The following is a 24,401-nucleotide window of genomic DNA, read 5'->3' as shown; positions in this document are numbered from 1 at the left end:
TATTATTACCTTAAGTGCCCCTGTCAAATTCGTCATTTAAAGTCTTTAATTGTACAAAGTTGTCAATTTCCCCTAATTAGTTACGTGACATCTTAACACAAATTACAAAATGAGGGAATTTAAATCGGCCTGTGATTGTGACCTATTTCGTAAGGTGGTTGAGTTGTTGCGATTACAGAGACTACATACTAGAAAGGGAATGAAGAACGAAAAAAGGGATAGAGATGGGAAAATTAGAGACGAAAACAAGACAAACACAAGGTCAAATCATGAAACCAAGCAGTTTTCAATCCTTTTGTTCTTAAGTGCCTTCATTAGGGACTCCATACGGTGCAATTTAGATTATACACTCGGATGCATAGTGTTAATTGTGCACCGGCCACGATAAACCTTCATTAAACATCTAATAAACATGAAGAAAGATTAAGTTGAACACTATATGATATGTTATTTGGACATTGAATTATATTTTTATTTACTATATGTTCTTTGGATATGAACGATATGTTATCTGAATCTGAACGATACGTTCGCTAAACCTGAACTATATGCACCAGTAAGCAGGGGCGGATCTTAGTTTGTGGTGGGGTGGGCCTGGCCCCCCGGCCGAAAACTTTTGTAGCGTATTTTTAGTTACGGCCCCGTCCCTAAAATTTGTGTATAATTGTATAATTACATAGTATATTTCTTAAAATTTTCCTACTGGCCCCCCTCGTAAAACTGTTCAAGACCTGTCATTGCCAATAAGCATTGTGTATACGGTTACACATAAATCACATTTTGCATTTTTTTGATGCAAGGTTAGAGCATGTTTATCAAACACCAATATATTGGTTTTCAACGTAATAAAATATAATATTTTACCTTTTCTCTCTCCCTAACACCAAACCCAACACTAACAACATTTATCAAATACCAAAAATATCATCTCTCTCCTACATCATCCACACCCACCTACATTTATTTAATACAACAAATTTAGGTTATTGAAATCATTTTGCAATTTTTTTTTTAAAAGATAATCAATATTTTTAGTCCCCATATGTCACATGTCAAACTCTCCATTTAATTAAGATATTGGTTTTCCGTTTGGTGTTCATAAACACCATTTTTTCTTTGGTTTCATTCTCTCTCTTTCTTACACACGTATATGTTATCACAAATACTTATGGAAAAAAAATTCTTAATTTAAATATACTACTAAGATAACATGTTGAAATATATGGTGTATACATCAAGATCATTGACTAAAGAATCTACTTCAACATCACAATATTTACAATATGACAATAATCTGTTTAAAATAAAAATAAAAATAAAAATATTTTAACAAGGTTTTCTAAAACATATTTTTTTTAAAATATTTTTAACATCTCTTAGTATGTATTGAAATATTTAACTTATAATTACTAATGACTAATTATATGTACGTATTGTCAATGTTTATTTAAAATATGTGTCTTATATTGAATGCGAATATGTATAACTAATACTTAACTTTTTAAAATTCAAAGTAGGATTTATCAAGGTTGGGACATGCTTATTGGAAAAAAAAAATTGTTTAATAACTTTGTATATTTTCTTTCTCCAATTTATAATTTATAATTATCCTTTTATTTAACAGTTTCTTAATCTTTTAAATGAAAATTAAACATTTTGAAGAGTTTTTTAAGTTTCATTTTATATTATTAGTTTCTTTGTTTTTTAGGACATGAAATGGGACAGAATATGATTATTGATATCTAAAAGAATATTTGAATCTTCTATTTATGAAAACTAATTCAATTAACTCAAAATTGCGTAGGGAAAAAAAGTTGTTTGTTTTAATTTGTTGTTAGATCCTAACACTTATAAAGCTTCATACTTTGATTACTATTCACCCAATAGTGCATTTACGTGCATGTCCCTCATTTCCTTCTTTGTTTTATTTTGTCTTATTCTTAACAATAGAGCATTTACGGTTTCACCCTTCCATTGTGATACAAAATGTATTGTTTTATTTGGGTATAATTTCCTATATATTATACCTTCGAACTATCAATTAAAACGCATATGGTTTCTATTTCCTGTTACATGTAAATCCAACATCTAACTTTTTTTTTTTTTTTTTTTGAGGGGAATCCAACATCTAACTTTAACATATCATTTCTAGCATTTACCATAAATTGTAAGTTCCTAGCTTTTAAGTAACATTTTTACAAAAATAATTTTGTATACCTTGGGGGATCGTGCGCGCTAGCGCACGATCCAACAACTAGTATTCAAAAAAGAAGAAAATGAGAGTGTTAAGGAAAATTTCAAAGTCCGCATTTACTTTTGTAACTTTATTAATCTATTAATATAGTAATATCCCTTGTTACTCATTAAAGTAGATTGATTTTAATTACAAAACTTTTACTCAATGTAGATTGATACAAAAATTTTACGAACCGTGCATTGATGTGAAGCTGATAAGTGTCACCCTCTAATTGTATTTCTTTGTCGTTGGACATTAAAAAAGAAGAAAATGAAGAAAATATGATTGTTATATAAAATTTCAGATTCCATATTCATATTTGTAGTTTATTAGTCTATTAATGTAAGCATTTTCACTATTACTCCGTAAGTAGATAGATTTAAAATTACGGCATAATTAAATTGATATTAAAATTTTATAAACCGTGAATAGCACAAGTTATATACTATCCTTGCGATAATGAACTATTTGATATATATGTAACTCAGTTATCTAACGTGGGGATGGAGGAAAGTGTTGACCCCTAGCATCAGCCCCAACATGGTTGACCATCATCATCGGCCCAAGTGGGCGGGAGTGGAGATAATTAAGTTTTGTGGTTTATAGGTATAGAAAATGTATATATGACGGCGTTAATGGGGTTATCCTCCGCCTTGGGTAATGGGGCAACGATGAATTTTGAATTGAACTTGATCGACTCACTTATCCTTTTTCTGATTGATTATGAGTGTATCAATATTTTTTAATACTAACCTATATACATCTTATAATTTAGTTTACTTACTCAATCACCCTAACCAAACAATTCAACTTAGTTGCCAAACACTCTAGAAAAATGTTTAAAAATTCAAAACTCTCATACCGAAAAAATATATAAATATTATCGGACCTAAGGGTCAGCTTGAGGGGGAGTGTGGATTTCCGGGTGGATGATAAAGAGGGGATGAGTTTTATCTTTTACTCGCGAGCTGATGGTGGTATTTGGATTGAGTTTGAGATGAGTATGTGTATCATACCTATCGTTTTTTTTTTTTGTTTTTTTTTTTGTGTGAAGGTATTATACCTATTGTGGGTGGCGGGGATTGAGACAAGACATACATGTACGGTTATGGAGGGACCAATCCTTTGTACCCGCCCCGCCTCAGAGTTATCTCTAGCTTAATAAAGTAGTTTGTGTTGGTGGTGTTCAGTGCTTGGTACACGGGTAGATGGTGTGTCGAGTATTAGGTAGATATGATTATCCAAGTAAATGATGGATGAAAATGACTTTATTTTTTACACAGGTGATAACCAAGGGTGGAAATAATTTTATATACGAAACCTAAGTGGTTTTAATTTTTCTTTTAGAAAAAAAAATTAGACACTGAACAGCCAATACATATCTAAATATCTAAATATCTAAATTTAAATTAGACACTCAACATCAATTTAAATTAGAATAATATCTAAATATCTATAAACTCTATTAATGATAAATATTACTCAGTAATAACTATAGCTTAGTTTCCATTCAAACTAATATTTAGTTTATGGGTACTATACTGGTTCTCATTCCTAAACTAGCCGTAAAAGTTGTGCAAAGCCGCATTTTTATAATTTGACCTACAAATAAAAAAAAAAGTAATAAAGCAAACGACGCCGTAAAGGACGTTAACAACAAGATGTCAACAACTACCTCAAATATTCACACAGAAGGCTCAATTGCTCCGAGAGTGAAGGAGGGAGACCGATCATCAAACTGGCGGCAACAAATCATTGATTTTCAGGGTAATTTTTTCTCAATTCTCTTCCTTCGATTATTTTTCTTGATTTTATCATTTCGATTAGTTTTCGCACTTTTTTTATTTCTTATGAAGTAGTATACTCTGCTATAATTTCTCCAATTTGATCGATATTTTAATTGCTACGGTTTTGGAATTACGGAGTAGAAATTCGACGATTTTTATTTTTTTTATGAAATTATCTTGTTTATAACGTAGATGAATTGCATCGTATCTGTTATTCGTTTCGTTTTTCTTTCTTCTTTTGGTGATAAAATGCAAATTTTAAGCGACCTTTATGATATTTTGGGTGATTTCCGACGAAGAAACTATTTTATGTTGTAATATTGAACCCTAATTTCTAGTATGAATTAATTCCTCTAGTTACAACTAGTTTTCTTTTTGTATGATTTTTGGTGGACAATCTATGATCATTGACGTTTTTATTATTATTATTATTTTACTGATGATCATTTCCGGGTAATAAGCTCTAATTTCATCATAGAAATTTCAATAAAAAAAACAAAAGGGATATTTCATGTACATTTTTATTGTTAATTCTGTCAGGTATCGATATTTTCAATTTCATGCTCATGCCTCGGACTTTTACATTCGTTTATTGCAAGGATAGTAGATGTATGTCTCAAATCCGTATGCATAAAGTTCTAAATACTCCAGTTGGTCTACAATTTTTTTAAAAAAATTACAGCTTTACCGGTTTTTTAAATTATTAGTTTTATCGCTTGGCATTAATTTTGTATCCCCAAAATATTGCTAATAAAACGACTGATTCCTCAACCACCCATAGGAAATTAGCAATTAGCGTGTGCCTTCAAACTCTAAATTGTGGTAGACAACATAGGGAGTTCATAATAAGGATCTCAAATTCTCAACATCTTGCAATGAGTGTGTATCATGGTGGTAGATAGAAGCTATGTGGTGGAATCAAGGATTATCGGAGGTCAGGAGTTTCATATATTGGCGGTGATCCAGAGATTGTGGGTATTTAAATGGAGTGGCTGATTAGAGGGATGACCCTGGAAGTGATGTAAATAATATGAAAGAGATGGTGGTCTTAGAGAATAAGGTGTTACAGGAGAGATAAACGGGAGATGAAGAGAGACATTGGTCATGTTGAATGGGCAAGAGAGGGGGGGATGGGTTAACAATATAGTACTCTTTACCACTCTTTCGTTGTCTCGAGAGATACTGGTTTATCTCTATATAAAATGATTAATTTACATTGATCAAAGAGCTTGGTTGAGGATCAACTCATGTATTACACTTTTTTGTCAGGGTCATATACTTATTTCATGTTTTCAGTACCTGATTAGAGTGTAGAAACACGAAAGCTTTGTCTTTGAATCCTCAGTTTTCTTTTGGCTGGAAAGCCGTATGATTATGCCCAAATTACAGTTTCTTACATGCAGTAATAGAACCTCCTTTTTTCTTTGAAGGGAATAGGTAAATTATCATTAATAACGCCATACGGCATCTACCACAATAATTAGCCCTAAATAACATATGATCTAAAACATCAATATGAAATTCTTCATCCAATTTACTAGTATGCACGCTTCGGAACCGCTTCTTTGATATGGTAGTATTCCAACCATAATCGACTTTCGATAACTCAATATCTTTAATGCCTGATGTTAGCAATTGAAATCTGACCTTCATTTTGACGTTCTTGATCTTCAACCAGTAATATTCTTCCCTAATACACATAGATCTACGAAATAACCTAAGAAACAAATTTTGAAGGAAAAGAAAAGCCCTGTTTTTCAAGGGAGAAAAGGTCCTCGCACAAGGAGGAAGCATTATTATAACCTAAAGACAAACAAAGTTAAAGGAATAAACTAACAAAATAATAAAGATTGGGGCTTTCCATCGATTCCTTCAAAAAATTCACTAATGGAGGCTAGGGTTTGAGAGGGAGAGAGAGGAAGGAGGAGCGATCCTTTAGTAATAGAACCTCTGGATTCTTTTTATCTTGCTCGTTGGAGGAAGGATGTCAAACTACCTGGAAATTTGAACTACAGTCAACTATTATAAGGGGATTTATAATTCAATGACATTGGACGTAAAAGCACGGTTCATAAGGCCAGGTAGAATGTTGGACATCCCCTTTCCTGATACTGTAGTTGTTTGCTTTTTACTTTGTAGGTATTGCAACTATAGCCAGCAATTTCGTTGTGGATCCCTTTCTGTTGAATTGGTGATTTGATTTGTTTTCCTTTGTAGTGGCGTTGAAGTTGGAGATTTCTATTGCCATGAGCCCATGAATACCTTTTCAACTAAAAATACTGCCCGGCGGTTCAGTTTAAAGATGTAAATATCAACACTCAATCAGTTTGGGGGTTTATATAATGATGGCAGTGTTTTAAGAAATATATGTTTGCATAAAATGGGTTACAACTTATAAGTTCAACGGTGTTAACACAACTAAGTCATAAGTATAGAAGTGGGAACACAACTAAGTTGCAAGTGTAGAAATGGGAACACAATTAACTAAGTTGCAAGTGTAGAAGTGGGAACACAATTAACTAAGTTGCAAGTGTAGAAGTGGTGGGTATTTAGGATACTGTCACTTCTTGTACACCTTAGTTTTTGATAAAGTTGAATGGTATTGGAATCCTACAAATACGTATAAGAAAACAGAAAATTAAGTCAAGTAAGTTTTAGAAGCAATTTCGGACTGATCAATTAACTGAGTACTTTATGAATCTCTTGCTTTTAATAAAACATTAGGAATGGAGAGTTATGAAAGAGTCACTCTGCACTATTTCAGTTGTTTCAATTGCATGGAATTGAGTATATGTATGATGTATCCTTTATTTCCTGAGGTGATTAATTTAAATCCACTCAGGTCATACCAAAGACTTATCTTCATCTCAAAGGCATGGCCCTTTAATACAAATCTGATTAGATGGATCCATTATGTAGTACTAATCTTCTATGTCCTTGTTTGTATTTCTAAATGGTGGCAACAGAATGGGACGTCCTAAAGATTGAAATGATTTGAATTGTTTTCTAGGTTAAAAATACCATTGTGCTTTTTGTGCTGATAGTGAACCCAAAAGCTTGGAAGCATCCCATCATGTTGCCTTAAGTGTTGCGCTGCAGGATCCCAAAGTTGTTTGTGGTTTAAGAACCTCCTTAGGAACCAGGGAAAAGGCGCTGCAGTCAAGCATTTAATTGTGTTTTATATAGACTACCCCCATGGATGTTTTGTTGCAGTTAGAAGTTGAGTTGGCTGTGTGTGCACTAGGTAGTTCCCTTAAATAGCATAACTGTTTTGCATTATTGACCTTTCATGAAGATAAATCTGTACATTTAATCCCTATATACTTTCTTCATAACACTCTGGTTGCTTGCCAAGTTAGTGACTTACTGTGTTACCTTTGTGATATGCGATCAATTGTTACAACTTCCCAGAATTTTTCTTTTGGTTTCAGGTCCTAGTATATATGCATTTATATTATGGAGCTGAATACTTTCAGAGGATCTTTTGAACATGTAGTGAAGAAGCGAAAGTTATCATCTTCAAATTGCCTTCAAGTGGTTGATAAAATTAACCATGAACTTGAGCGGGCTTTGTTAAGAGTGCAATCAGATCAAGACCTTACCCTCACAGTGGATCCTAAATCCATTTTGAAGGATCTGAAATCTAAGCTTGATGAATTTGGCCCAGAAAAGGAGTTGGAGAGCTCACAGAAAGAGCTAAACACAAATCTCAGCAAAACTCAGAAGCTCCTTGAGAAAGCACTAAACCCTGACATATCGAAGGCAAACAGAAAGATTGAGTTTGATGGTCAGACAATGAATAAGATAATCACAGATCATCTCCTTTCCCAAGGCATGTTTGATGTTGGGGACTGTTTAATTAAAGAGACAGGTGCACCAGAAGCTAATTTGCTACGATCTCAGCTGTTAGAGATGTACCAGATTCTGGAGGCTCTTCACACTAGAAATTTACAACCTGCCTTAAACTGGGTGACTGTAAACCATGAAAAGCTGAAAGAAAATGGTTCAAGTCTTGAGCTGAAACTTCATCAGGTGCGATTTATGGAGTTAGTGCAGCAAGGGAGCCAAAGTGATGCCCTCAAGTATGCCAGAGCCCACCTTGCTCCTTTGGCTTGTTCTCATATGGATGAGATTCAAAAACTTATGGCCTGTCTTGTATGGATAGGTAAGCTTGAGAAATGCCCTTATTTTAAACTGTTGGCTATAACTAATTGGGAAAAGTTGGGCGATGAACTATCACGACAGTTCTTTCTACTGTTAGGCCGGTCTTGTCGTCTGCCACTGGCGGTGGCTGTAGAAGCGGGATCTAAAACATTGCCTAGTCTGTTGAAGCTCATGAATTTGATGGGTGTGAAAACACAGGATTGGCAAGTGATGGAGGAACTTCCATTCCCAGTGGATCTTGGAAAGAGTTTCCAGTTCCATTCAACGTTCATATGCCCGGTGACTAGGGATCAAGGAACTCTAGAGAATCCTCCAATGTTGTTACCTTGTGGCCATGTTCTATGCCGGCACTCCATCTTGAAAATGTCCAAGAATAACAGCAGGACCTTTAAATGCCCATATTGCCCCCTTGATTCCTCAGTTGCACAATGCAGGCAACTGCATTTCCCATGATGATTGTATACTTCCTTTTGTTGTTTCTTGCCTAGCACAAATCTCTGGAGTTATATACTCCGTATTTAGTTATTACTTAAAGTTTCAACACCCATCTGATATTTTAGCTGTTTCGTTCATGTCAATGCTTGTATTTTGTGATCCGAAGGCTATACAAGGGAACTAGTGAAGATCTCGGGGAAGTCCTCCAACCTGCATATTTAATGGAGTATTTGTATTGGACTGTCTGAAATATAACAAGGCAGGAAAATTAAAGAGAAATTGCAATACAACCCCAAAATAGTGAAGCATTGTTTATCAACATATTCAATAAATCCACATAAAAATCTTACACATGTAAGAAAAAACTTTAAAATTAAAGAACCGAAATTTGTGATTCCCAGTAATTTAAATCAAACAATTTCTTCAACTCGATTAAATTCTTTGGGGTGGTACTCGAAAATCTGGGATCAAATACTGTCTACGCCGTTAATATGTGGCTCTGTTGACTCCTCCAAAAATTAACTAGTAGTACGAAGTACTACGTATTAATTATTTGGGGAAAAACCCATGATTAATCTCTTCAAAGTAGGAAGAAACACATCAGAACTAGATTTAACATCTTCATCTTTCTGACGAATTTCTGGGTTTTCTTTCTCCTTAGTATCCTTGACCACAAATTCCTCAACCAAATCCTGAACAGATTTCGGTGACAAGGGATGAAAATTCAAACCCCAATCAGAAACAAACCCTTTAACCAAACCCAATTTTTCATCCGGGCTCAAACTCCTCCATTTGTTCCTGACATCTTCTGGGTTCATCTGAAGGTAATTGCAGAGGTCAGAGAAAAGCAGCTGTTTGCTCCTCATCATTGCATTTTCTCTCTCCTCTGACTGAGTGTTTAGCTTGTTGACTTCTGAAGCAAAATCTGATGCTAGGTCTGCATCACTGATTTTGTTGGGTTTATTTGGGTTGCCCCCTTTGCTGAAACACAAAAGATTGTGGGTTTGAGAGTGGAAAGTGAGAAAGAGAGGATTTGATGGGAGTTTTAGAGGGTGACTGAGATTGGGGAGAGGAAGAAAAGCAGGTGTTCTTATGGAGAGAGACATGGGGTATCACTGATTTTCGAAGATGTCCAGGTTTTTCTTGGGTTTGGATGATGATAAATGATAAATAGTTGTTATAGGGAAAATTGGATAATGACATCAACTTTTTTCTAAACGAGTGAGTTAGGGTAACTGATTACGGATTAGATAGGTCAATTTCAAACAAAAATATGGAATATTAATCAAAATTCAATTTAACTTGGTTTGCCTTGTTTAAAAGCGAACTTTATTGAATTTGACGGCCTTTGTTTGAACTTATTCCGGTTAGGGTTTTTTTTTCCGATAGAAAACTTAATTTTTGTTGTTCTTAATTAATAGCCCTTAGTTGTTATTCTTGTGAATATAAAATGAACACGGACCATACGCGAATAGAAAGGAACATGTATAACATTAAGAGAAGATGTTTCTGAAATGTCATCAGACCATTACAGTATAGTATTGATGTTGCCTGCAAAAAATCTAGCCTTGGACAGAATTGGAAAGAGTCCGCGCGACAAAGGCCTCTACATTGTATGGGTAATAGTAATAAGTTAAGATTTGTATAAATGAATGCTAATGACCTAGGACTTGTGTTCTCCGGCAACTTAATCTACAGAATCTTCTGGTAGACCGAGCAGTTGTGTGAATATGAGGAATCTGGAATGAATATTTTAGGCCTTCAGCTCAACATATTATTATGCTTCAGCAGATGAAAATGAATGATGCGGCTCCACAAATCAGAGATACTCCATATTTAACTCAAAACCTGTTTGGTGACCCGTGAATTTGGTTGAGACTGGAGGTAACTTGACATGTATTTCAATGGAAGTCGTCTTGAACAGAAAACCGGAATCCCTTTTTCAATGACCATAAGAAAAAAGGGATTCCCCCGATTGCTTTGCTTGCTAACATTGTTCAAATTTGTTAATCCCCAAAACTGTACTGAATGAGTTCGGATAATATATCAACCCAAGTGTCAGGAAGACCAGGAAGGCACCAATGCATGCAGTCTTGGCCCCAGACTGCAACTGCATCTTTCTTTCCAAGCCATATGGCTGGATGAGCATCTGCTCGGTACTCGCTCAGATGACTCAGCTCAAGCGTTTTAATGTTGCTTCCTTTTAATGCCTCTTCAATCACTTTATTCAGCTCCCTTGCTTCTTTGTTCACTCCATTGTTCACGGGATCAAACCACAAGTCAAGCTGCATGGATATTACTTCTTTTCAGATCTAAGCAAATTACCATGTACAATGAATCTACAAGAACCGATAGAAAAAGTAAACACCTAGTATAAAAGTTCCATACCTGAGGTTCTTCAAGGGGTTCATCAAACAAGCAACTGCCATTCTGATTCCACTCTCCGCCAAAAAAATGCCTTGGTGACTGCAGCCGCCAAAACTTGAGCGTTGTACTAGGAGCTTCTTTCTCTATGTATGAGATCATACTTTTCAAGACAACTTTAAGCCCATCCTGAAAATCAAGGGCAGAAAGAATAGGCTTTCCTTTTTGATAAAACACAAGAGGTGTCTCTTTTGGGAATTTATGAGGGCCCCACCTGATCAGCACAAAAATTGGGAGTACAAACCATGTTACGAAGTGGCATAACAATAATGAAGAACCTTAAAAGAAACCAAATATAATAATGTAATTAACCAACTTTTTTTCTATGATGGATGCTCAATGGGAAAATAAGGATCTAACTTTGATCCCTGATTTCCCTAAAACGAGGGTATTCAGAATAGTTACTTTCAATTTTGACAGCACAAAAGCAGTGTGTGCCTTGAATAATTTGGTAGGAAACTTGATAACGTAGATGGACAAGAATGCATAAGATTACCAATGTCCAGTATTAAAGATGAGGACGTCATAAAATTTGGTAATCTGGACCCAATCATCAGCAGGTATATCAACGTCTACTCTAAATATGCCTTTTAATCCATCCTGGTCAGATTGCTTTGGCTGCCACCTATTTTCATCCGTGTACACAGTCAGGACCCATTTCACAAAAGGAGAAATAGACAAAACAAATCAAATTGTCACTCAACAAATATAAGGTGATTTGATCTGTTATGGAAAGCGAAAATATTTCCATTAGATAAGATAAGGCAAGAGACCATCAAAAGAAAGAAAGCATTTAGTGTCAAAATACAAGTCCAGCATCTTTAGCATTTTACCGTGGTAGGATTTCTCTCAGAAATCCAAGTCAATGTGTCTTAAGATTGTAAAGTTCTAGACTCATTTCCTTCATGTATATATTTCAACTTTCAACACAACTATTAAAGTCTTGTTCCCTTTTAATGCAAAAAAATTGTCAGGGTACAGGAATTATCCAAACTTGAGCAAGCATTTTGGCATATTACTAACTTCATCTTCGCATGTTCAGCTGATTGGGGTGAGGGACGATTAAGATAAGACACGAAGTACATGCCAAGAATCTTGCTAAAACAAGTAGGAAATACTAGTACAAATGAAACCCTATTCATACTAACATGTTATCATTAATGAATGTTTACAGAAAGTTAATTAAACTGCATAGTTCAAAAGCAATGTGATGTAATAAGTGGTCAGCAGCAGGTCAATTAAATGGCATAATCCCAAAACAATTTGATGCTAGACTGCAAGAGTTATAAGAAATCACAGAGGCCCACATAACCCCTCCCTAGGGACTATAATGTCGGGTAACTAATTTTTCTACTTTTTTCGATTGCTCCACTCTACCCCCCCCCCCCCCCCCCCATCCCAAGCACCTCATAAGTTCTATTCCTAATTACACCACCACAATTTGATTCTATAAAATTAAACAGGGGAGGAGAGCAAAACAAACAAAATCTAACGTCTTTCCTATCACATTACTCTGCAGGCCTGTCCAACGGCCGAAGCAAAGGGTTCGTTCCGTTTAAAAAATACCTTTATGTACCGAGGAAGTTGACTCCTGGATACAGTTTGCCAGGTAACATGAGGATAAGCATAAAAGTATATACTAGTGAGCACATCACAAGATGTCATATGACTCATACCTAGTACTTCTCTCAAGATAGGATGAGAAATTGAAAGAACTTCCAGCATCTAGATTGAGTAAACTTCTACCGTGTCACGAGATCCTACAGAATAGAAAATTTTAAAAACTAATCAGCAATCCGTGTAGAGCAATAACTAAAGGTCCTATCAAGATGCCAAATACTAAAGACAATGACGAGTGGACGACATAACAAAAATCAATAACACCCAAAACTTTCTAAAAAGTTGTTTCATTACTCTCCATTTCATATCAATAAGGATAATAACCTATGGATGAATTCAACAAAGTCTAGTAGAGGAGCTTTCTACTTAAACAATTGGTGAACTGTGGCTTATCACTGATAAAGTACACCAGTTGTTTCCCAATGCAATCTATAGTTAGCTGAAAGCTAAAACTAATGAGAAAGAGAGGGGAGCAATCTAGAGCAAATTTCCTGTCTCTCAAGGCGATGAAGTGGCCCTTAATGTCACTTTAAACGAACTATGATCCCAAAAACCGGTTCCTAGACGGTACAATGGACTCCTAGACCTTAGCACACGCATTGAAGGGGTCAACTAAACCAGTATTATGAGCCGGGTAAGAAACTGAGGATTCAGAATGAAAAAGATACTAAAAACAGCAACTTTTGGTCATCACATTATCCCATCTACTGGTCACTTCCACCCTTAAAAGCCATGCAGTTCCATTAGTTCTTCAAACCATTCTTGTTTTTTGCAAGGCAGCCTTCATCTAAAGTTGCTTAAGCAATATCAACGCTAAAATTGAATCTCTAATGCAACATCCTACAGTTTCTTCCAGCAATTATAAATCTTCCCGGCATCACCCAGCTTAACCCATACTTGCGTGTTCATGCGTACCACACTAACGGCTTATACTTCACGCGGTAATGCCTACAAGGTTTCACTAAATCCAATCATGATACTCGTAGAAATGTAGAATTCAAATATAAATCTACATCCAGTGAGATATTCAACGTCAGAATATATGACCACAAAGTTGTCACAAAAACAAAGAACCATGTATCATAATAAGATCATCTTCCAAATAGCTAAATCACAATGTACACCAGTCACAGTCAAAACCATATGCAGAACAGCTGAATCAATATTGATCTAACTCTTTAAATACAATGTCGGCCAGTTCCACTGTTCAAATAAAAAAGGAGTTATACATGAAGCTCAATAGCTCATGATACATGTTCTCCTATGATCTTCACAGAACATAATTACCTTCCTACACCAACAGGAAATAAACTCATCATAAACTTGAGCAAGGTATCACCATTGCATCACAAGATTATTATATACGTGCGTAGAAATCAAATTGCAAAGAATGTAACCTCATGCAGAAAACAATCCACACAATCACAACAAAATGTACAATTTATCTCAATGAAGAAGGGTTCTTACTGGTATTTAGAAAGCAAAACAGCGCGATGATAAGCAACAGTGACATTAAACTTAGGGAAATAAGCACCTCTCCAAGCACCCTTCTTCTTCCACTTCTTAGCCCCATTATCAGCAACTCTCAAAACACATAAAAAAGCAACCAAGAAATTCTCATTCAAAGAATCCCCAACAAACCCAATATTCTTATTCCTCATCATACCCAGAAACCCTAACGGATCAATCTGCCTCAAACTGCAATTCTCAGGCACCCATTTCCAAGAATTAATCACATCCATTTTCTCTCTCCCGTTCCTCAGGCAATTCCAGGCGTTTCTGTGAAACGGGCATGTTTCATCATACATAGGTTTTCGATTCGGGTCGGAAACCCATTTCCCTTTGAAGAGATTGCAGGAATTAGGAGGAGAGATAAAGTGGGTTTTGAGTTTGGATTCGGGTTCAGGTTTGGGAGAGGGGAGAGAGAGGAGGGAAGAGTAGAGGTAAAGAAGGATGAGAGTTGATAAGATTATGGATGTGAAGAGTGTTGTGGAGTTGTTCAGATTCATTTTCATTGGAGTTCATTAATGGTGAAAAGTGGCGGAGATCAGCCGCTGCGACGGCGGAGTGTAAGGAAAAACGGTGGATTTGGAGAAGAAATTTGGTTTTTTTTCTCGGTGGCCGGTGAGACCGGTAGGAGTAACGAAAATCAATGTCTTTTCTTTTTTTTACGGGAAATATCAATGTAACATTTACAACACTTTTCCTTTCTCTTCCTTTCCCTAATAGTTTCGACTTTTTCTTTAAAAAAAAAAAAAATAACATTTCTTTACCAGGGTATTTGGTTGGACATTTTAAAAAGGATCAGAATAGAGTTAGAATCATTTCCATCCTTTTTATTGTTTGGTTATGACATTTTGATATGACACCTCATACCTGACGGGTTCGAATTCCACCCCATTCCCATGGAATCACATACCTACCTAGCCACCTCACCCCCCTAAAATTCATAATCCATTCCACCCAAGATACAAACCCCAACAAGAAAAGAGGAGAGAGAAACGACAACTCTACAAGGTTGACGTTGTCGCCTCACCACTTTGAATCTGATAGGCGACTCTCCTTCTCCGGCAACCTTGACCGACAACATGTGGGTGATGCTCATTATTTTTTCCAAGATATCGATTGTTGGCTATTATTGGTGATTTGGTGGAGTATTTTCCATTTTCTTCCTTCTAGATGCATATTCCCAACAATTGAATTTGAATTTTCTTCCTTATTGCTTCCTCTGTTACATGAAGGTCGCTTCTTTCTTTCTTATGTTCTAAGGGTTTGTCTGACTCTCCCCTTTTATTTTAATTTTTTTTCAAATTTCAAATTTTGCTTATATATACAAATTTTAGGAGATTTTTTGATTTTTTGATTTACAATATACAAAAGATATGTTATGTTTGGATGTCTATTACTACATACTCCATTCCAAAAGTAAACCAAACATTATAAATATGATATAGAATTCATTCCAAAATTAAACCAAACAACTTTAAACTGGTATAAGAATTTGAATCCATACCCTCATGGTATGAGGTTCCATATCATTCCATTCCAGTAAATTGAACCAAACGACCCATTATAAACCTTCATTTCACTACAATACGCACTATCACTCTATAATCTATATGCTATTTGTTGACCTCACTAAGAAAAATACCCACAAAGTAAACATCATTCAGATTTTCAGGTGGGTAAGTTAAGAACTTAGTATGATCCATCTGCAACATTGCTACACTCCCAGGACAATCCCTAATCTCCCTCTTCAACTTACACCCTTTGTTACTGTCATTCGGGTCAACCGGGTCGAAATTTTCAGATGGGCACCCGCAAACCGGGCTGGTATCATTGTAACTACAAATACCCATATGACCACAATACCCAAATACTTGACATTGATTATTAACATTAGTCCATCTCACAGTGCAAGTCCCACTTCCTTTGCTAGAACTGTAAATCCTCAAATTACCATCACTATTCAATTTCAGAAATCTCAAGATATTCCCATATTCAGGATAACCACTCTCATAAGCCATAATCACATAACTAGATAGATTATTATCATAGAGTGACAAAATCCCAATTGATTGAAGCCCTAATCTAGGGTTACTCAAATTAGCTAACAACATCATTCAACCCTGAGCTCAAATAAACAATATCTTTATTCAACTGTAATGTCAAATTCCCAGTTATGGTTAAAGAAAATGAATACAACCCAGATGATAAAATCAGCCCAACAGTGAAATTTTGCGATGGGACAATCGTATTAGTGGGATGATCAAAAGTGGACCAAACAACAAAATTAGACTGATTTTTGAGGCAGAAATTACAGGTCGAAATCGTCAAGGGTGGCATGGGAAATTAAATGCCGGAATTCGAAGTGTTGGATTGCCAGAGGGCGATCTGGCGCCGAAGAGTAATCGAAAGTTACTCCGCGAGGATGAAATTTGATGCTGGAGACTTGCCGCCGGCGATGGATATAGTGATTTTAGCGGCGGTGAGGAAAGGCAACATACCTTATTACCAAGATAAACTATTTTCTTAAGAGAGATACTCTTAAAATAGATGGCTAAACTTACATCCAAGGTCACACATTAAGTTGTTAATGTATATTTCTGTTCTATATTACAAAGTACTCTCTTTTAATTTTACAATAAATATAATTTATTTTTTTACTATTTTTTCCAAAAGATATTTTTCATTTCTTATTCTAGAAAAGACTTTGTAATCTCACACTCACAACTAGAGATGGCAACGGGTACAGGACCCTACCCTGACCCTGTCAGACCCTACCCTAAAATTAGGGTATGGGTCTTAATTTTCTAGACCTTATAGGGTAAGGGTAGGGTATGGGTATATGATGTATCGAATAGGGTAGGGTAAGGGTCCAACTTTTTCAGACCCTTACCCTACCCAGACCCTACCCATAGACCCTTAAGATCCATACCCTACCCAGACCCTAAACTAAATCCGCTCAAATTTCATTAAAGAAATATAAAAATAACACAAAATCTTAAGGCAATCCACAAAATCACATTTACTCCTCTAACAACCATCCAACACTACCACTCACTAGTCAAAAAAACCTCTAACATTGACATTGTGTACTTGAGAACCTGAGTTTTTTTTAATTCGTGACCTTAGTACATTAAATTGTAATATGTTTAAGGAAATACAAGGATGATTTGGGGCACTAGGATTTATTTGTTTTAAAATGTCAAATTAATCGTTTGTCGAAGTATTTTTTTTGTGCATTACATATGGTTGGATATAAAAAAAATTGAAAAAAGTTAAAGAAAAAATAGGCAATACGGACCCGCTCCGGACCCTAGACCCTACCCATACCCTACTGGACCCATAGAGTCCGGGTAAAGGTCTTGTAATTCTACACCCTATAGGATAAGGGTAGGGTATGGGTATAGGTCAAAAAATTAAGGTCCGGATCCGGATATTGCTAGACCCTACCCAGACCCTACCCATTGCCATTCCTACTCACAACATCGTTTACTATACAAATCAAGGAATTCAAATCACAATATTTTTTAATCTCTTTCCCAATTTACTCATTAACCAATAATCATAGAAACAAGAAGACAAAGCAAAAATTCATAGGCCACCCATACAAATTATCCAAATATCCAAAATTCCAATGTATTTGGAATTTATATAATTCATCCACTTATTATTTATTTGGACATGTCCACCGTCGCCATCATTCTTCCACCTCCTTTCCTTCATACAAAAACAACACCATCCTCCATTTCTTTGGCGGCTATTCTTCGTGGACGACCATTTTCTCTCTCCTCCCCGCCACCAATTCGCTCCTCTATATCCTCTGGTGAGCTAAAATTCTACCTATTTCCCTTTATTTCTTGCTAAACATCCAATCTTCTTTTCTGGGTAATTCATTTTTAGGTTTGTAGTTTGTTCTAATTCATTGTTATTATCAATTCTGTTGTTGGGTTTTTGCTATTTTTGGTATTTGATTACTGGGTATTGCTTAATTTTATGGATACTTTTCATGGATTGTTCTTAGATGTGTTGATTGATTCAATGTGTTCTAAGTGAATTAGGTGTATTTTAGCAATTATTATTATGCTTTTGAGCTGGAAAAATAGATGTGGTAGGAAGATATGTGCAGGAGGAGGTGATTGTAATAGTAATGATGTCGCTTTCCCATGTTTGGTGTATAAATGTACAAGATTTGGGAATAATGGAAGTGAATTCATGCTCGAGACTGACATCTTAGTGCTTCATGACGTAGCTTGTTATGTTGTAGTTTGTTTTCGAGCAAATTGGTGGATTTTTGGAATCATTAGATGTTGGTGTAGTTGGGTGCATTGTACCCAATTGAGACATTGAGGGTTCGAATTCTTGTCGGACCTTTGAGCGTCCCCTTCAAAACCGAAAAAGTGGAAAAGAAGTTTGTAAAAATTGTCATTCCCTATTTATTTCCAGGAAGTTCTCTTATATCCTTGATTCCTAATTATGCCTTTATGGATGGATGCTTACTATACGTCTACTTCAAACGAAAGACAGGCATCTCGTACTCCAGGAGACTAGTATTAATTAGATGCACCATAAGTCCATAACCTAGGAATCCAGGAGACTAGGAGAATATGCTTTCAATCAATGTAACAACAGGATGGGAGTTGATCCACAAGGCGCCTTCTTTCCCCCTAGTTTGTTGCCAATTTTTCTGGTAGTGTGCTTAAAGGCATATCATAAATACTTTGCACCAAGCAACTGGTTGCATCCTTCTTCTTTCATCAAGTTAAACCAAACAACAGAATTTGTTTTCGCACTTCCCTTCCGTTCTCTTGATTATCTCGGAAGATCAAACAAGCATAAGATATTATTGGATATACGAGAAATCAAATGAATGTATGCTGTTTCCAATTTTCCATGCTCGGTGGAGCTGTGAAACAGAATAATGAAAAAGAAAATGTAGATATGGGTTTGGTACGGTACAATTGATAATATTTTGAGGCATTGGATATAATGAACTGAATTTCTCATGGAAAGCATAAGAATTTGTAAGCTGACTCTGTAGATTAGTTAGATATGTAATCTTCTGATTTTCTTGGGAGCTACTGAATCTAGCCATCATTTTAGACTGATGACTCAGCGGACTTTCTTCATTATAATTTTGAAAATGAAATGGCTGGTACTCCCTGGAGTGCAATTTACATTTCTTTTCATTATTTACGAGGTAAGAAGGAGGATAAACTCTTTTATATTCATGTGTAACTATATAAATGAGTGATAATTCATTTAGCATGTCTTATTTTTGGGTTCTGTTCTTAGTGTTTTAGTTCATTGGGAGGCAATCTAGTACTTCCTCCGATTCTTTTTAGTTGCAACACTTTGCTTTTCACACTTGCCAATGCATATCTTGAACAATTAATATATTTACATATCGATAAGTAACAATTATAAAAAATTGATTTTCGCAAAATATACATTAAGACGAATCTAACAAGATCCCACGTGAATATATTTTTCCTAAAGTATAAATCATCAACAATAAACAAAGTAGATTGTGTGAATAGTGCAAAAAACAAAGTGTTGCAACTATTTTGAATCGGATGAAGTATCTATCACAAACATAAGCCTAAACTCCTGCAAAATACATAGGGTAAACTATCATCTTCTTTTCTCTTGATGAAACAATTTTTTTCTGCTCCTTCCTCAACTGGTTGGAAAATATGCAATGATGTTTCTACTATGGGCTATAAACTTTTGTTCTTTCACTTAACCATGTTCTACCTTTTCTCTTCTCCAGCCATGGAAAATGTGAGCAGTCCAAGTTTATATCCGTTGCACCATTGCAAAATTATTCACCTGGTTGGTGCCTGTAATTTTCCTATACTAGTGTATCATTCATCATGCCATCATGGGTTCAAGGATGCTATTTTTTTTTGCCTTTGTGAAGTCAAGAATGTTCTCTTGCTTTTTGTTTGTGGTTTTACACACCATGGATTAGGTGAGGCATGCACAAGGACTTCATAATATAGAAGGCGAGAAGAATTACAAGGCATATATGAAACCTGAGTATTTTGATGCACCCCTGACTCCATTAGGTTGGCAGCAGGTAACAAAAATATCATGTATGCCATCTGTGTTAATGAGTATTGTTGTTACTTATTCAGGAAAAAAATTGTTATCTTTCAGAACTATTTATTGGATAATCTTTATTTTTTAACAATTCCTAAAAGCTCCAGATGACACTTTCATTGTTCATGCAGGTGGATAATTTACGTAAGCATGTTCGTGACTGTGGCCTGTATAATAAAATTGAGTTAGTCATAACATCCCCTTTGCTAAGGTACTATCTTTGAGTCTTTTACTTGAGATGTCATGTGCTTAAAGACGATCATACACAATGCGTACTCCTTTTTTCTCATTTTGGCCAAACAATGCATAGGGTTTACCTAGATTTTAAACGTGGCATTTTTCCCCCTGCCTATTCTCTTGACCTAAATAAAGTTAAATTTCCATTCTGGTGTTACGTTGCTACCTTATTTCTGTTTATTAGACAACTTAGATAATAGGCACGAGAAGGAGATGGAGGTCAAAATTCTGAAAAAACTAAGTAATAGTCATGTCATGGGTCTCAAGAATATCCCTTTTTGCACTCCAGTTGCCTAATTCACACAAGTATGAATAATCATGGCTTAGCTTAAGTCGCTGACTTGTTGCATTTCTTTTCACCTTGTGTTTTGTTATTAATGACCTGATTTTAGCCATTAGTCTGGAAGGAATAAAGGCTTCTGAAATAATTTCAGAAGTATGCATAAGAAATAGGGCCAGTATTTATATAATCATATCATGTATTAAGTAAATGGATTGAATGAGAACCTGATTCCTATTTTATGCAGGACTATGCAAACAACAGTTGGTGTTTTTGGTGGTGAGGGCTATACTGATAGGATGGACGTGATGCCACTGATGGTGGCAAATGCTGGAAACAGTGACCGCTCTGCCATTTCAAGCCTAAACAGCCCACCAATCATGGCTGTTGAGCTTTGTCGTGAGCATTTGGTACGTTCCTTAAACGTTGTTTTGCCATTTACATTATCTTACCATTATCCAATATATTCAAGCAGAACCTAGTTTTATATTTGGTTTGAGAAGTTACTGTGCTACCAAGAAACTTCAATTAATTTCTTTCATATTTTATTCTTATGATAGAGAAGATTTATTTATATGACACAGTAGAAAATAGAATGTTAAGTTAATCAAAGCACCGAGTCAGCAATCTCTAGAGGTACATGCTTGGAAAAGCTGAGAACATGAGCAGAAGTTGTTCGTGTGATCATTGCACATGCTGAAGAAGTTGAACCTATGTGTAACCAAAGAAATGCTTAGTTAACACCTCTTGCTTCTTAATGTAAAACATCGTTGGCACAGTACTTCTTCCATTGAATTTAACTAGAGAATAGAGACTCCAGTTTCTCTTGTAAATGTAGTGTGGCACCATAAGTATTGTTTGGATCATTTCTATGGAGCCTGGTCCTCCTGGGACTTGTCTGATTCTTTGAATTGTTTAAATTTTGCAATAACCCACTTTGACTGTACTTTGTTAGCTGATACGGAGTATTTAATATGTTAGATCACTATGGTTACCTTTTGCTGAGACTTGGAAGGGTTTAGGGATTTTCCACTTTGCTGAGACGTGGAAGGGTTTAGTGATCATGCCCTTTTTTATTGTTCTTATTCTGATTTCAGGGAGTTCATCCTTGTGACAAGAGAAGAGATGTTCATGAATATCAGTGTCTTTTCCCCGCAATTGACTTTTCACAAGTAAGTAGTCCACTCTTTAAAATCCAATATACAAGACGGAGAGCAGACTTTAATGGATCTTTAATATGTTTATATAACTGTAGATAGAAACGGATGAAGATACATTGTGGAAGGCTGATGTCCGGGAAACCAAAGCAGAAGTGGCAGCTAGGGGAATGGATTTCATGAATTGGTTTGTACATGTACCAATATCTGTAATTATGATGCTATACTAATTTCATACGTCTTAAATATCACATCTAGCCACTCAATCATGGACTGCAATGTTTTGCGTGTCTAATGTCTATATCATCCAACAACGTAAAGAAAAGCCCTAAGGAAACTTGACCCTCGTAGTACGCAGGTTTATTTTTCTTATGGATTTCATTTGTCATCTTGATCATGTGAACCAGTTCCAGTTATGGCTTCTGACATTTTGTTTTGTGCACTTTATTCGAGTTTACAGTTTTACACAGTAGTAAGTCGAGAAATGTATATAAGCATCATTACTTATTGGTTCTATGGAGTAGCATGTTGTTATTCCCTCGACTGCAGCATCTTGTTATTTTTCTTGACTGCAGCATCTTTTTATTCCCTTGACTTGGAAAATAAAAAACGTTTGCCAGACAGATTACCACATAATTTAATTGAAAACTTTTTCCCTGTCCATTGTTATTTAATTTGTTTTTATTATTATGGTTTTTGCTAAAATGCACACTGCTTCGTGCCAATTGGCCTGGCCTACACAGGTTGTTGACAAGGAAGGAGAAGGAAATAGCTGTTGTAACTCATAGTGGTTTTTTATTGCATACTCTGACTCGATTTGGAGATGACTGTCACCCTCTGATGAAGGATGAAATTAGTAAACGGTGCGTGCCATACTTCCATGTATCCTCCTTTTTGTTTGAATTATCAATTATACTATCTTCCTTGAAATCTTCAATACTATACAATGACAAGTCCACTTGGATCAACTTTTGTGGTCATCACAAGTTTGTGTTTTCATTCTGGTGTGTGCATTGTAGTTTGAACAAATTATCTTAGCTTCTTTTTTTGTGGGATTCTAAGATTAATGTTCATAACTATTCCTTCCACGATAACAGTGGAAAGAAAAAGGAAAGAGATTCATTTAGTCTCCGTTTTGTTTTCAAGGAAACACTTACTCGGAAATTGATTTTCCCCCATTTTCTTTTTTGTTTTGTTTTGTTTTGTTTTGTTTTGTTTTGTTAAGGGGTGGAAAACAACTTTCCCAAAGGTGGAAACCATTTTCCTTTTGCAGAGAAGGAATGCCACATTTTCCTCCCTACTCCTTTACGTTTCTTTTTCTCTCCTTCCACTTCCACTTCCATTTCCATTTCCTTTTTCTCTACTACTTTTCTTGAAAGGAAACAAACAAATAAAAACTATTTTACAATTGTGTTTTCCTTTGAAAATTGTTTTCCACTGGAAATATATCTTTGGTTGAAACAAACAGGGCCTTAAGGTAACTTCCATAAACATCAACCAAGTTGTACAAAGCACTATGAGTCTACGACCTAGTCTTTTCTTGTCACTTCCTAACTCTCTTTTGTTTTTGACAGTTTTTGTATCGCATCTGAATTGTGTTGATAATTGACCTAAAGTACATTGTTTTGCAGCTTTAAAAATTGTGAGCTTCGTTCAATTGTCCTGGCCGATAGGAAGTGAGTTATTGTAATACCATTGGTATTCCAAACACTTGTATTTCAGGGTGAGTCCCATTAGCTAATCATAACTTGGGTTTGTAGTTTGATAGGGTCTGATGCACCAGTCACCAATTATCCTGGCAAGATACCAGACGGGCCGGATCTTCCAAGTGATGAAAAGGAAAACAATCATTCCTGAGTAAGAACGTAACTATCGTTTTTATGATGATATTCTTTGAGAGGCTTTTATCCCCATAATAAAATTCTTGTCTTTTTTGGTACAGATTCAATAGATTTCGTCGAGTCTCATCCAGCACTTAAGGGTTATGATGGCATTTCAGTGGTAAAATTTTGGGAAACTCAAGGTTTGCTAACACAAAAACAATGGAATTCATACTGGAAAGTTCAAGGTTGCCTGTTTGATGATGACGATATCTTTTTTCTCAGACATCATTAGTTTGAGGCATTCTGCAGCTATCTCAGTTCTATAAATGACTGAATTGATCTTCCTCTCTCGTAGAACTGTATTGGCAGACTCGTGTGTACAAATTTTATCGAAAAGCTCTTTGACTTCAACTTTATCATTTTCGAGTTGTTTAAGCCTTACTCTTATGGTCATAACACAAATCACACTCTTACGGAGTTGCAGTTCTTTCTACTGCATACTGTATTTCTTTTTTTATAAATATTATCATATTATGGCGTTTCACATTAGCAGTTAATAATCCAGTATTAGTGTATTACTAATACATTCAGTAAATGTCTTTTCATTTTCTACAAGTTTTCTTTCAAAAA

General features: G+C 35.6%; 5 protein-coding genes across 6 annotated transcripts; 2 read left to right on the top strand and 3 right to left on the bottom strand.

Annotated features, from left to right (window-relative positions):
* Positions 1–3,847: 3,847 nt before the first annotated feature.
* Positions 3,848–8,837, top strand: LOC110788002 (protein RMD5 homolog). Its single transcript, XM_021992633.2, has 2 exons — positions 3,848–4,003; positions 7,455–8,837. The coding sequence occupies exon 2, from the start codon at positions 7,480–7,482 to the stop codon at positions 8,638–8,640; it is 1,161 nt and encodes a 386-aa protein (XP_021848325.1). The 5' UTR covers positions 3,848–4,003; positions 7,455–7,479; the 3' UTR covers positions 8,641–8,837.
* An 83-nt stretch (positions 8,838–8,920) lies between these two features.
* Positions 8,921–9,814, bottom strand: LOC110788003 (uncharacterized). Its single transcript, XM_021992634.2, has one exon. It carries the CDS (start codon positions 9,726–9,728, stop codon positions 9,168–9,170), a length of 561 nt encoding a protein of 186 aa, XP_021848326.1. The 5' UTR covers positions 9,729–9,814; the 3' UTR covers positions 8,921–9,167.
* A 272-nt stretch (positions 9,815–10,086) lies between these two features.
* LOC110788001 (protein trichome birefringence-like 12) lies at positions 10,087–14,861 on the bottom strand. The gene is made up of 4 exons (XM_021992632.2): positions 14,134–14,861; positions 11,543–11,671; positions 11,011–11,260; positions 10,087–10,907 (listed from the first exon to the last, which is right to left on the bottom strand). Exons 1-4 carry the CDS (start codon positions 14,679–14,681, stop codon positions 10,629–10,631), a joined length of 1,206 nt encoding a protein of 401 aa, XP_021848324.2. The 5' UTR covers positions 14,682–14,861; the 3' UTR covers positions 10,087–10,628.
* Positions 14,862–15,788: 927 nt separating this feature from the next.
* LOC130472227 (G-type lectin S-receptor-like serine/threonine-protein kinase At1g34300) lies at positions 15,789–16,286 on the bottom strand. The gene has a single exon (XM_056842738.1). The coding sequence runs from the start codon at positions 16,284–16,286 to the stop codon at positions 15,789–15,791; it is 498 nt and encodes a 165-aa protein (XP_056698716.1).
* Positions 16,287–17,816: 1,530 nt separating this feature from the next.
* On the top strand, positions 17,817–24,320 carry LOC110787999 (phosphoglycerate mutase-like protein 1). Of its 2 annotated transcripts, none has more exons than XM_021992631.2 (11): positions 17,817–17,995; positions 19,943–20,004; positions 20,144–20,251; positions 20,406–20,485; positions 21,039–21,201; positions 21,889–21,963; positions 22,047–22,135; positions 22,692–22,811; positions 23,580–23,624; positions 23,709–23,813; positions 23,891–24,320. In XM_021992631.2, the coding sequence occupies exons 1-10, from the start codon at positions 17,854–17,856 to the stop codon at positions 23,803–23,805; spliced, it is 981 nt and encodes a 326-aa protein (XP_021848323.1). In that variant the 5' UTR covers positions 17,817–17,853; the 3' UTR covers positions 23,806–23,813; positions 23,891–24,320. The 2 variants fall into 2 exon arrangements, with proteins under 2 accessions (XP_021848323.1, XP_021848322.1); XM_021992630.2 differs by having other exon boundaries at positions 17,825–17,995; positions 23,709–23,805.
* Positions 24,321–24,401: the final 81 nt, after the last annotated feature.

This window comes from Spinacia oleracea, chromosome 4 (assembly GCF_020520425.1).
Source record: "Spinacia oleracea cultivar Varoflay chromosome 4, BTI_SOV_V1, whole genome shotgun sequence".
Taxonomy (NCBI): domain Eukaryota; kingdom Viridiplantae; phylum Streptophyta; class Magnoliopsida; order Caryophyllales; family Amaranthaceae; genus Spinacia; species Spinacia oleracea.
This window is presented reverse-complemented; position numbering and strand designations above follow the sequence as displayed.